Below are 13021 nucleotides of genomic sequence, written 5' to 3'. Positions count from 1 at the left end.
GTTCTAATGTTTATTTCCAACACTATTAAAAGAAAATAAATCTGAGGATACTTTTCAGGCCTGGTAATTAATTTTAAAAATCTTATATAGTTATAACTGGGCAAGTTAGCAACTAAGAATAACCTTTAAGAAACAGGACTATTCTCGTCTCAGAGATTTAGAATGTAAAGCAGATTGTAATAGGTGATTGAATATACAGAAGACAGAAATACCTATTGTTAGCAGAATTTTAAGGTGTCTCTCTAAAAACCTCCATTTTTGTATTGATACACATTCTCTCAGTTACTTAGACTCTAATCTATATATTACCATGAAAGAATTTTGTAGATACAATGAAGAGCCTGTAGTTGTACTGAAGATGAAAAGGGCCAAATGATAATTGTGGGTGATCTTTTAAGAATTCAGTGTGATCCCTGCTAGCAGCAAGTAGAAAATGAAATCTTTCAGTCCTGCCAATCACAAAGAAAATCTAACAACACCAAGAATGAACTTGGAAATGGATTTTTTCCCCCAGAATCTTGAGACAAGAATTCAAATCAAGGCAGACCCCAGTGGCTCACACCTGTAATGCCAGTGGCTCATGCCTGTAATCCTAGCTACTCAGGAGGCTGAGATCTGAGAATCATGGTTCAAAGCCAGCTCAGACAGGAAAGTCCATGAGACTCTTAGCTCCAATAAACCACCAGAGGACCAATAGTGGCACTGTGGCTCAAGTGGTAGAGTACTAGCCTTAAGCTGAATTGCTGAGGAACAGCACCCAAGCCTATAGTTGAAGTCCCATGACAAACAAACAAACAAACAAAAAAAGAAAAGAATTCAGTCCATCCAACATCTTGATTTTAGTTTTGTTATTGATAGGATCAAACAGGACCAAATTTTGTTGTTGGACTTATGATCTATAGAATGATGAGCTGATAAATGGTGTCCTTTAAAACTGCTGAGTTGGTGATAGAATCTGACTGAATCTACGGAAGAGTTTCCTGATTTAAATGTTTGCACATTCAGAGTGCTATCACATCCCGGATGATATACTAAAAAGAAAAAGTTGCCATCATGTTCATATTGATACCTTATACTTACACCAATAAGGAGAAGCTACCATCTGCCATTATGAGTTGTTGTTTTTTTCAAGTCAGGGTATGCTTTGATATGTCAGAATATATGTAGCCTCAAACAACATCCTCCTGCCTCAACTGACATGACAGAAGCATTTCACCATGCCCAACTGTGGTTCGTATGCTAACTTAGTATATAAGCTTTGCGTTTAACCCTATCTAGATTCAAATACTGATGCAGACATTTTTTAATTGTGTGGTCCTGAGGAAATAATTGAACTTCAACTTCTTCACCTATAAGACTCAGATTATCAGTAAAGATGAAGTAAAATCACATATCTGAAAGGCCCTTGGACATATTTGCTGCAAAATAGATGCTAATTTTTCTATACTAAACAATTTCTAATCCTTCCATTGGCTTATATATGTGGTTTTTTGGGGGTGGGGAGGTATATTTATTTTTTGCTTTTCCATCAATTCATGTGATACCATTCTAGATGAGAGGAAGAAAAAATAAAGGCTATGCTGAAAGTTATTGATAAATAAAATCTTGAGAAATTTACTCATGGACAGAGTAAAGACTACGTCAGTCTTAAATAAGAGAGTTTGGGGATAATGAGTTTGTAATAGTGAAATTTCAGCAGCCAATGAGATGATGGCAAGAAATAAGATCCTGCTGGGGAAGCTGTACTTGTGGTTCCTACAATATTAGTGGTTGTGGCCCAATGTTAGTGTTCTGTCCGGTGCCTCTTTGCATAGGCCTGTGAGGAGGAGAAAGGCGATGAGTGACACTAGTTATACTCATACATACACATTACCTAATACTTCTAGAGTGACCGTATCCTCTTCCAGGTTTTGGCCTTGCTCTGATGGGGCACTAACTTCACAACGGTATTTCCCAGCATCCTTTCTTGTAACATTTTTGATCCGTATACTGAAATCTATCATTTCAGCTCGATCTTTAAAATCACCTTCAGAAAAAAAGAAGACAATAATGCTAGGAATAATGCTCTATGCCAGCACTATTCTATAGAGTATCTTTCTCAAATCACTTCATTCAATAACCAAAGCATTCATTTTCCATCACTCAATTTTAAACTTAAAAATAGTATGGCCATATGATTGTATAAAATGGTTTTTTAAGACAGATGTATTTTAGACTCCAAAAAAGAATAGTTTCACATTCCTATAATTTATTTCAGAGAACTCAACCCAAATGTCTGCCTTATTCCTTTTATAGTACCCTTATAAAGATATCCCCCTTTAAAGAAACTACACCACTGGAGATGCTAGTTTAATTGGTCAGAACATTAACTTTATGTGTGGTGGCCCAAATAATTATACCACAAAAGAAAAGGTGGTAAGCCAGAGGCATGTCTGAAGTCATTTTGTAGGTTAGTTTTTCACAGAAATATGTATGAAATTAAAACATGGTTTTATGTAATATGCAGGTGTCAACCCTGGCAACTACAGAAAATTCAAATGAAGTCAGTACTTTGTAGCCAACAGTCTTGACAGATAAGAATCAGAGGGCATACTTTGTGTTCTATGAACTCCAAGCATTTTCCTATTTGAATCCATAACCTTAAAGGACAGCCCAGAAAGAAATGTATAATAAATAAAAAGTACGGCCAGTATAATTGACTGTAAATCCTAACTCCCTGGAGGGAGATGAAGAAATAGGTGAAGGCATTTAGTACTGAGCGATGACCCTGCACACCAAACCCACATCATTACATGTTTACCTTCTCACAAAAGTTTAATCTGCTGAGCCAGAAAGACCAAATTTTGTATCCTCTGAAACTAAGCTTAGAAATCAAGGTCCAGGGATTGAAAAGAATTTTCCTATAGCTTCTGTGTTTTAGGTCTAGCACTGTAGGCTTCATCTCACACTTAGAAAAACACATTTTCAGTAATCTGGCATGTCCTGTTTTCATTTGTAAATCAAAGGAATCTGGTTGTACTTTGTTTTCTCTTGCTCTGGGCTCATCAAGCCTACAGCTTTTTCTTACCTTGGAAAGTCTGCTGGTAGTAGACAAAGGAGACACTCCGCCCCAGTTTCTTCCACTCTAATCTCGATGACATGGTCTTCTTTGGGCTTTTACAGGCTAAAATAACCTCTAGGAATAAAAAAAAAAAAACTAACTTCTGGTTGTCACTGTGAATTTATATTTTACTGAGTTGTTTGTATACTTTCTTACTCTTTTACATTTCCATCCATCCACCCATCCATCCATCCATCCATCCATTCATAAAGTACATAATCAAGTATCATGCTATCTTTGCCCAAAGGTAAAATTAGAAGCATTATATCTCATTCATATAATAATTATGTAGGTAAGCCATGGTGGGTCACACATGTAGTCCTAGCTACTTAGGAAGCTAAGAGGAAGAGGCCTGAGGTTAGAGTATAGCTATTGAGCCTGAGTTCCCCTCTCTGCAGTAAAATGGGATCATGACTTACGGAGTTGTTGTAAGTTTTCAAATGCAATAATATATGCAAGCACACAAGCTTACATATAATTAAATCCCTACCAACAGCATCTATGATTAGCTATCTTATTATTCCCTGTTTCTGTGTTCACGAAGTCTACAGCTTAGTAGAAGAGGCAAGTAAGATAATGTCATTTGAGTCCAACATTGATAAGTGTCAGGATGGAGGTATGAAGAGGATGCTTCAGACCTCCTGCCTTGGAAAGGCATTTAGTTCAGACCTGGAAATGCTGGGGAACCCCAACCCTCCTCCAACTGGCTACATTCTCATTGAGATCCTTTATTAATGGACTCTACAAATACTTTAATATAAGCCTCAAGTTGTCCTTTAATGAGTTGATTCTTTACTGCAAAATGCCTCAATCAAGATCAACTATGAGCCGGGCGCCTGCTGAGATCTGAGGGTCACAGTTCAAAGCCAGCTCAGGCAGGAAGGTCAGTGAGGCTAGCGACAATAAACCACCAGAGGACGGGAAGTAGCACTGTGGCTCAAGTGGTAGAGCTCTAGCCTTCAGCTGAAGAACTGAGGGACACCACCCAGGCCCAGAGTTCAAGCCCCACAACCACCACCAACAACAACAAAAGGATCAACTATGAGAAGATTTATCTTGGCATGAACTTTATCACAGTGTTGTTAAGTTCACTTTAAGGCAGCCAACTTACTGCAGCTGCAACATTAAAGAATTCCAGGAACCTCCAAGTAGCCACTTCTTTTGGCTGTCCAAGCAAGATGATTGAAGAGAGGGAAACCAGTTGTAGTTTGCACACTGTTTTATGTTACCAAATAGAGCCCTCCAATTGTAAACAGACTTGAAGTATGTTTCAAACAGGCATCTAGAATGTCAATGTCATTTTTCTAAGATGTGATTTCACAAGGATAGTGGTTTGACCTACAAAAGCACAGTATCCCTAATCAGAACACAAATTAAAGTTCTTTCCATACCTAAGATTTTGAGGCTAAGCAAATTCACTACATTTAAAAATATTTCCCATTTTATTGAAAAAATACACACATGGATGCAAGCAGAAAGTCTATAACCAATGTATAAATATTATAATCTAGCATGTGATTATTTCTGTGTGTGATCCTTGTGTTACAGTCATGTTATTAGAAATAGAGAAATAGAATAAAAGGTAAAGGAAAACATAGCAGAGCAAAGAGAAGTTAGGGAAAAAATTGCTTTCAAGAGGCTTAAAGATTTTCAAGCAAGTTTTACACCCCAGAGAGATAGAGTTTCACAGAGATGTTTAAAACAAAATACAAGGACAAATGTGTGCTAAGGGACCTGTCTGAGGAAACAGCACTGTTCTGTTGATTAAGGAGAATGGGTGGTGATCTTCCGGAGTCTTGAGTTTTAGATAGGTTTCCTTCCCGTATTTTGTTGAGTTTTCCAACAATTAAGTACACACCCACACTCATTACTCATCTACTTTCCATGTCTTACTCCCACATCTTAGAAACTATTTTATATTCCATCACATTGTTTTGTATATTTAACTACACACACACACACACACACACACACACACATGTGTTAGTGAATTCTTCCTGATTTCTGTCTTCACTGCCCTGTGGAAAAATCTGTATGGAAATTATAGCTTAGAGGGTGGCGCAGGCATGGAGGGAGGAAGGGTGAACAAATGTAATCATTATAGTCAATGTACATTATGTAAAAAAATGAACTACCTAACTTGAAGGAAGGGATGGTAGGGAGGAAAAGAGGGGAATAGACTAGAATGAAGGAAGGGGTGACATTAACCAAGAAGCATTGTCCTCCTAACCTGATTTATGGAATTGTATCCCCTTTGTACCAATATTTAATAACAATAAAAGAAAGAAATTATAGTTTTAAAATGTGACCAGTGGTTTTCTTAATTCACTCCAGCCTCTCTCACTGACTGTGCAATATGGAGAGAAGTAGTTTATCCAGTTTGTCCAAAGTCTAGTGAGCATACTGTGTGTGTCCAGCATTGTTCCTAAGCTGCATCAGTGAACAGAACAAGGTCAGACACCCTGCTCTGTAGGAAGTAGGCAAACAAGCAACATCAAAGTCCAACTTATAATGTGAATTCTGTGATACATCAGAAGGTGATGAATGCTATGGAGATCTAGGAGAGGACAGTGCAGGAGGTTTGGGAGGTCTGATAGTACTGGATATGTCGATATCATCAGATGTCATTTTTATAAACAAGGTGGTCCAAGTTCACTTTAGAAGGTGGCATTTGATCACAGATTTAGAATACAGATAGGCTTTGTCATGAGCAAGAGACAGTCACTGTCTAGCTCCTAGGGTGCCAACAGTTTGATCTTGAATGACCAGACTACACAACTGTGAAAGACTCTGAAAAACTGCTATTTTAAGCCACATGTTTCACGGGATATTGTGGCAATCCTAGGAAACAAGTAGACAGTAAAAAGAATAGAATCATGAGGTCAACATCTGAGGGAAACTTTCTCTCTATGGTCAAAATCAAAACTTATGGCCAGCATAATTTTTTGTATCTAGCTTCAGGGCTACTGAAATATAATATAGTAATTCATAGACTTTTGAGTAATAGCTCTACCACAGACAAGGTATGTGATATGAGAAAATTACTTAAGTTTTTTCAGAACTTTACATCTACATCAATAAAATGATAAAAGATGAGATAATGGTTTATGTAGCTGGTGGGTGTTGTACCTTGCACATAGTATGTGCTCCGGATTGGTAATTATTATTTGAATCCATGAGAACTAACTTTCCTTTAGTTGCAGTCTCAAACTTCTTTGCATCTATATGTTTTAAGCCCATACTTTATCCAATGACAAATTCACTTTTTTTGGTGATGGGGTCAAGTGACAACATTGAATTCAGGTATGGGGTTTGAATTGGCAGACACTATGTTACTTGAGTCACACCCTCATTCCTTTTCACTTCAGTTATTATTATTTTCTTGCATAAACTCAAATCCTGGGCACTGTCCTTTAGCTCCATTTGCTTATGTCTAGTGCTTTACCACTTGAGCCACAGCTTCACTTCTAGTTTTTTTGGTAGTTAATTGGGAGATAAGAGACGCATGGCCTTTCCTGCTTGGGGCTGGCTTTAAACCTCCATCATCAAATCTCAGCCTCTCAAGTAGCTATGATTGCAGGTATGAGCCACCAGTTTGCTTTAGTTATTTTTTTAGAAAGCTGCTTGTGTTTCTGCCTAGGATGACCTGAACAGTGATCCTCCTATATTTGCTTCTTCTGTGAGTGGGATCACAGGCATGCAACAGAATCTTACTATATTTTTGCTTAGTCCCTTCTGGAATCACAAATCTCTAGTCAGTGCCTTACAAGGAGCTAGGATTACAAGCATAAACCACCATATTTTGCCTACAAATTTCCCTTTAAATTACTCAAACCAGAACTAAAAATGTTACCTCTGTTTCAGAAAGCAAAAAAACAGCATCAACATAAATCTTATTTTGCTCAACACAAAGATATGAAAAAAGAAATATGTGACAAGGTTTTCTATTAAAGTGATCATTTTATTGCCAAACATCTGTTTCATTTAGATCAAGAGAAGATAATCATTTAAGAAAATGCTTGCTACTAAACTGATTAACAGCTTTCAGAGCTGGACACTGCAAGAGGCTAGTCCTATAATTTATGTTCCTGGGAAAGCTGCCCTGATTTCTGTCTCATTCAGCTTCTGGCACCTCCATGGGAAATGATACAGAACAGAATCCCTGCAAAGCAGGAATTCAATTACATCAGAGAAAGAAGAGAAAAAAAAATAATGAGCTGGAATGCACACACAGGTATATGTAAATCACAAATTATTATAGACTTAAGTTGCTGTATAAAATAGACCAAAACTAAATATAGGAGTCTTAAGATAGAAATCTAGTTTCATGGAGAGTTGCATTGGCATAACTGAGTGCATATAAAATAGAATTATGATATTATTAATTTAATAGAGCAGAGGTAAAGTAAGAAAAAAAATTAAAAGTAATTATTCCAGAGTAAGAGTGAGTTTTTGGGGGGAGGGAGGTAATAGGTATTAAACTAAGAATGTCAGACATGCTTAGCATGGTCTGTACTACTGAACTACAGTGACCTGCACAGCCATTCCTGAGACTAACATTTAATAAATCATGGAAGGATTTTCTATGTTAAAAATAAAACATGCATTAAAAAGTAATATAAATGGGCACTGGGTTTCATTTTGGAGTGATGGAATATTCTGGAACCAGAGGTGGCACATGCACCAAAAGTTGTTGAGTTGACTGTTTATTTTATTATTAATTAATTTTTAGAATAACTTTATATATTTATTGTCACTACTGGGGTTTGAGCTCAGAGTCTCATGCTTGCCAGGCTGCTACCCTATCACTTGAGCCACACCTGTAGATGGATTTGTCCTTTATAAAGGATGGATTTTACAGTTATATACATTTTGCTTCAGTGATTTTCTTAAAACAGTAAATGATTAGAGAAAATAATTGTTATGTACTAATTCAGATATCATGGCAATTAGGGTAGAGATGTATGTTTACCACAGTCAGGTGAACCCAGACACAGGAACCTGGAGGTAAGTAAGTGATTAGGAAGCGGAGGAGGAAGGGGCAGGGGAGAGGATGGTGAGGAAGAGTGAACTTCAGTTCGTGTGTCCCTGAGGGACATCTTACACCACGTTTTCTTTCCCCTGTGATCATTCTTTGGGCTTTTCAGTTCACCCTCTTGGTTTCTTATCTCATTCATAGGTTCTCCATGGTCCAAATTATTCCCAATCATTCACTTCCTCTTCCCCTCATTTGAAACTAGCCCACAAGAAAAGGTGTCTTATTAGTTTGTGTAATGTGTTAGCCCTTAAAAAGATCCAATTAACCTAAGAAATTGTCTGTGACATTCTTACCTTTCCCTAATCTTGTCATAATCTGGGTGTCCTACCTGAATTTCTGCCCCACTTTAATCTTGGTTATCTTTAAAAGTCGGATATGTGTAGACCCAAAAGTTCCTCTCCATGTGGGGTTGTGGAAAAGCTAGTTGGATCTAAGATGGCTGCCAGAATGATCACCATACAACCCCTAAATCTTTATTCTTCCTTATGCAGAAAGTCTGCCTTACTCCTGGATTTGTTATGCAGTTTTGACCACGAAAGTCAAAATGAACCTATAGATAATAAGAAATGAATTGCATCTCTAAATAAAGAAAATGCAAATTAAAACAACATGGAGAGCTGGTGGCACACGCCTGTAATTCTAGCTTATTTAGGAGGCTGAGATCTGAGGGTCACCATTCCAAGCCAGGCCAGGCAGGAAAATCTGTGAGACTCTCGTCCCCACTAAACTACTATACCAAATAAAAACAAAAACATGCTCCAGTGGTAGAGTACATTTCAGGGAAATGTATGAACCTAAAAAAATTAAACCATATCAAGCAATATAAACTAGGTTTAGGTCACACCTTCTCTCTTGTATGTGGAAGCTGCAAATATATGTGTCATCATATCCATGTATGATCAATCTATCTAAAACATGGTATTTGCAGGTATGAGGTAGCATAGTAAAATCACTTTGAACAATTAACAGGTGGTGTAACAAAAAGCAATCAGAAAGTTGAGCCAGGTCTAGACTGGGATGTGGGTAGTAGTGGGAGGGAGTGGGTAAATGCAGAGGCCCAAAAAGAGATTTGAAGGGGTAACAAACCAAGATGCATTATATCCATAAATAGACATGTCAAAAATGAATCCCCACTTTTACAACTAGTCAATGCTACAGCCGGGCGCTGGTGGCTCATGCTTGTAATGCTAGCTACTCAGGAGGCTGAGATCTGAGGATTAAGGATCAAAGCTAGTCTGGGCAGGAAAGTCTATAAGACTCTTATCTCCAATAAACCACTCAGAAAACCGGAAGAGCTGAGGGACAGCGGTCAGGCCGAGAGTTCAAGGCCCATGACCAAAAAAAAAAAAAAATCACTGCAGGAGAAAAAACCTGGAAGACAGTGAGGGAAGGGATGACATTGTACAAAATGAAATTTACTCTTTACCTGATGTATGTAACAGTAACCCCCCTGTACATTACCTTTATAAAAACAATATTTTTTAAAGATCACTTCCAAAATCCCCGAACCAAGAAAGAAAAAGAAAAAAAGTAAGAAAGAAGCTGACGTGTGTCTGAGCGGCAGAGTACCTGTTTAGCAAGGTAGAGGCCCTGAGTTCAAATCTCAGTATCGCAAAAAAAATAATGTTGCAATAATTAAGAACAAGCTAACTTAAAAGAGTCTATATTAATACTATCTTAAAATTTATAGGGTAGGTTTTAAGGTACTGATTTCCACTGGCTACCTCTAACTGGGTAGAAACTCTAAAAGATCTATGTTTCTTTTTCAAAAATTTGATTGTCCTTCTTGCTGGTAATTTATGTAATAGGAAACCTATGTCCATTCTTTTTTCATTAATTGTCCAAAATCTCCACTGAGGAGGTTTCCCTTTGAAGGTAAGAACACTATGAAGCATTTCTGGCAAGAGAACTCATGTGGGGTAGGGCAGAGGTCCTAACCAATAGAAAAACAATATCAGATGCATTATCCTTGTGAGGTATGTAAACAACACAGCTCATAAAAATCTGAAAGATACTATACCTTGGTACTCTATTGCTGTGACTACTTGATTGTCTTTGGGGGCAGATAATCCATATGCCTTATGATCTGAAACATTAAAAGAGACAGATAATTCAAATGGTACATTTTCAAATGCTTGAATAGAATGCAATAGCTAAAAAAATTGGTATACATTTGATTATAATCTCACATAATTTTACACATTAATTTTAAGGCATCAAATTAAAAAAAAACCAAATAACCCTATACATGTCACTTTTATTTTCTGTATAATAATTTTGGCCTCTATACTTTCCCCAAACTAGAAGTCCTGGATGTCAAACTTCATGTCCTAAATTCTAATCTCTCTTCTGAAGTCAAAGTTGTAAGTCTCCCTTTCTCCTGGGTATCTCTTTCTCCTTTTCCTACACGCACTGCAAGTTCATGGATAGGGATGAACTCCATAGCTTGCTTCCAAATTTTGTCACATTTCTATAAATCACATCACAGGGAAAGGCATCACAAACTGCATGGTCACTTGTGCCAAAATCCTAGTTACTGCCATGATACATCCCCTCTCATCCACAGACTGAAAGCTAGATTTTTGCCTGGTACCACGTCTTCAAATATTTATCCTCTATCTCTTTTCCTCTTCTAATCTGATGAGTGCTTTTAGCTTCAAGGAGAAGATGCAGATACTGAAAACCAGACATTAGAAAAATAAAAAAATTAAAACTGTGATAGCTTGGGCAAATATTTAAGAAAACAAATAATGACCAAAATATATGTGCTGCCAGAGAGAGAAAATCAATTTCAAAATAATCTTAGCAGGCTATTGAAAAAAGGATGAACAATGAGAACTAACATTTATTAAGCAAGTAGGTGTTGTGGTATCCCTAAACCTTTGTAAATCTTAACTCATTAGTTGGCCTAAGGATTATGTAAAATAGGTCATTGTGTGTGTGTGTGTGTGTGTGTGTGTGTGTGTGCGCGCGTGCGTGCACATGCGCACGTGTTGTTAGACTGTGGCTTGCACTCAGGGCTTTGAGCTCTTACACAGCTTTCTTGCTTTAGGCTAGCACTCTATCACTTGAACCACATCTCAATTTCTGGCCTTTTGCTGTTTATTTATAGATATGAATCTTTTGGATTTGCTGCCAAGGCTGGGATTTGAACCATGATTTTCAGATCTGTCTCCTAAGTAGCTAGGATTATTGCCATGAACTACCAACATCCAACTTGGGATACCATTTTATTTGTGCCGCAGGTCCTCAGCACTGTCCCTGAGCTTTCATATTCAAGGCTAGCACTCTACCACTTGAGCCACAGCTCTCCTTCCAGCTTTTTGATGTTTAATTAGAGATAACAGTCTCACAGACTTTCCTGCCCAGGCTGGAATTAAACCACAATCCTCAGATCTTAGCCTCCTGAGTAGCTAGGATAACAGGCATAAGCCACTGGTGCCTGGCATATGGTACCATTTTTATCCACCTTTTTTTTTCTCCAAGCTGGACTTTGTCAAGGAATGCATGTTGATTCATGAAGATGCTAAGTAGACATTTCCTTTGATCTCTGAAAGATAGCATAATCTGGGAGATTGGTTACAATAAAAGCAAAGCACTGACTATGACAAGGCTGTGATTAGGGATCAGTATGGAGATCACAGAGGGGGAAGCCCCAGACCACCACAGGCTTGGGTCATTCTTTTTTTTTGGGTCCGGTCATGGGGCCTGAACTCCGGGCCTGGGCTCTGTCCCTCAGCTCTTCAGCTCAAGGCTAGCGCTCTACCACTTGAGCCACAGCGCCACTTCCCGCTTTTTTCTTTTTGCTTATGTGGTGCTGAGGAATCGAATCCAGGGCCTCTGGCTTGCAAGGCAAGCGCTCTACCACTGAGCCACCTTCCCAGCCCCGGCTTGGGTCATTCTTGTAGGAAGCTGTTCCCTGCTTCATCCTTGGTTCTTACCCACCACATGATGTGGCACTACCTAGCCCCAAGTCCTAACAACTGAAATGCTCTTCAGACATTCCAAACAGATGTGCCTTAAGGGTGGAGAACAGACACCAATGCTGCTTGAGAACCACTACTCCAGACTTAAAATTAGATTTGCTTGAAGTAGCAAGTCCAGAAACAAATCAACAGCTCTTTAGAAAAGAACCATAAATTTAAATTTTTCGTAACTATAAAAGGTAGCTGTTATACTTCTGGGAATGGGTGAACTCTTTCATGTGAGGTGGCATCTTTTCTTTGACCTATTCTTTTATAGGGCACCAGTACATAAATTAGACTTCCTAAGGAACCTGTCAGACTCCAGAAAAATGTTCTCTTTTTCTTTCTGTCTCCTTTAGAAGCCTGGATAGCAAATCTAGCTGTGAGAGAAAAACTCTGAAAATTCTACAGGACTCATAGGTCTAGCTCCGCTGGCTAACAATTCACGTTCTGTATCTTTAAACTGCAGATGTCTTCAGAGGGAAGTGGGTAACTCTGGTGCCATGCTCTTTGTGATTGAGAGCTGCAAATGATTGACAGCTGCAAATCCATCTGTGTAAGGCAGTGGTCCCCTGGGGCTCAGTCTTAAGAGATGAGTCAGGGCTATCAAACTGTAATTTCAAAGTAACTCATTTGCTACTACATTTCAAGGACCATGAAGGCGTCAAGTCTTCTTTACAATACCCTTTTCCTCCTTTTCCATACATTGTGTGGTCTACCACTTGAGGCCATGCCTCCGCTCTGGCACTTTGCTAGTTAATTAGAGATGGAGTCTTGTGGATTTTTCTGTTTTGAACTTCAACTCTCCAAATCTCAGCCTTAAGAGTAAGATAACAGACTTGAGCCACCATCACCCAGCTCCCTTTTCTATAGATCTTTTCAAATGTCAATTCTTTATCTTTTTCTTCCCAGCTTGCT

The 13021-nt window shown here is 38.3% G+C and overlaps 1 protein-coding gene across 2 annotated transcripts in view; it reads right to left on the bottom strand.

Annotated features, from left to right (window-relative positions):
- The window catches only part of Jam2 (junctional adhesion molecule 2), a 56801-nt gene that overhangs the window by 14554 nt on the left and 29226 nt on the right, over nucleotides 1–13021 (bottom strand). For both annotated transcript variants that reach the window (XM_013031052.1, XM_013031053.1), the window contains exons 2-4: nucleotides 10159–10224; nucleotides 3068–3175; nucleotides 1874–2026 (exon numbers count right to left, since the gene is read on the bottom strand). In XM_013031052.1, coding sequence (XP_012886506.1) covers nucleotides 1874–2026; nucleotides 3068–3175; nucleotides 10159–10224 — 327 coding nt within the window. The remainder of the gene's footprint in view (nucleotides 1–1873; nucleotides 2027–3067; nucleotides 3176–10158; nucleotides 10225–13021) is intronic.

The sequence above is a fragment of the Dipodomys ordii genome, unplaced genomic scaffold (genome assembly GCF_000151885.1).
Source record: "Dipodomys ordii isolate 6190 unplaced genomic scaffold, Dord_2.0 Scaffold136, whole genome shotgun sequence".
NCBI lineage: Eukaryota > Metazoa > Chordata > Mammalia > Rodentia > Heteromyidae > Dipodomys > Dipodomys ordii.
The sequence above is the reverse complement of the archived record's forward strand: the minus strand, read 5'-3'. Positions and strand labels throughout refer to the sequence as shown.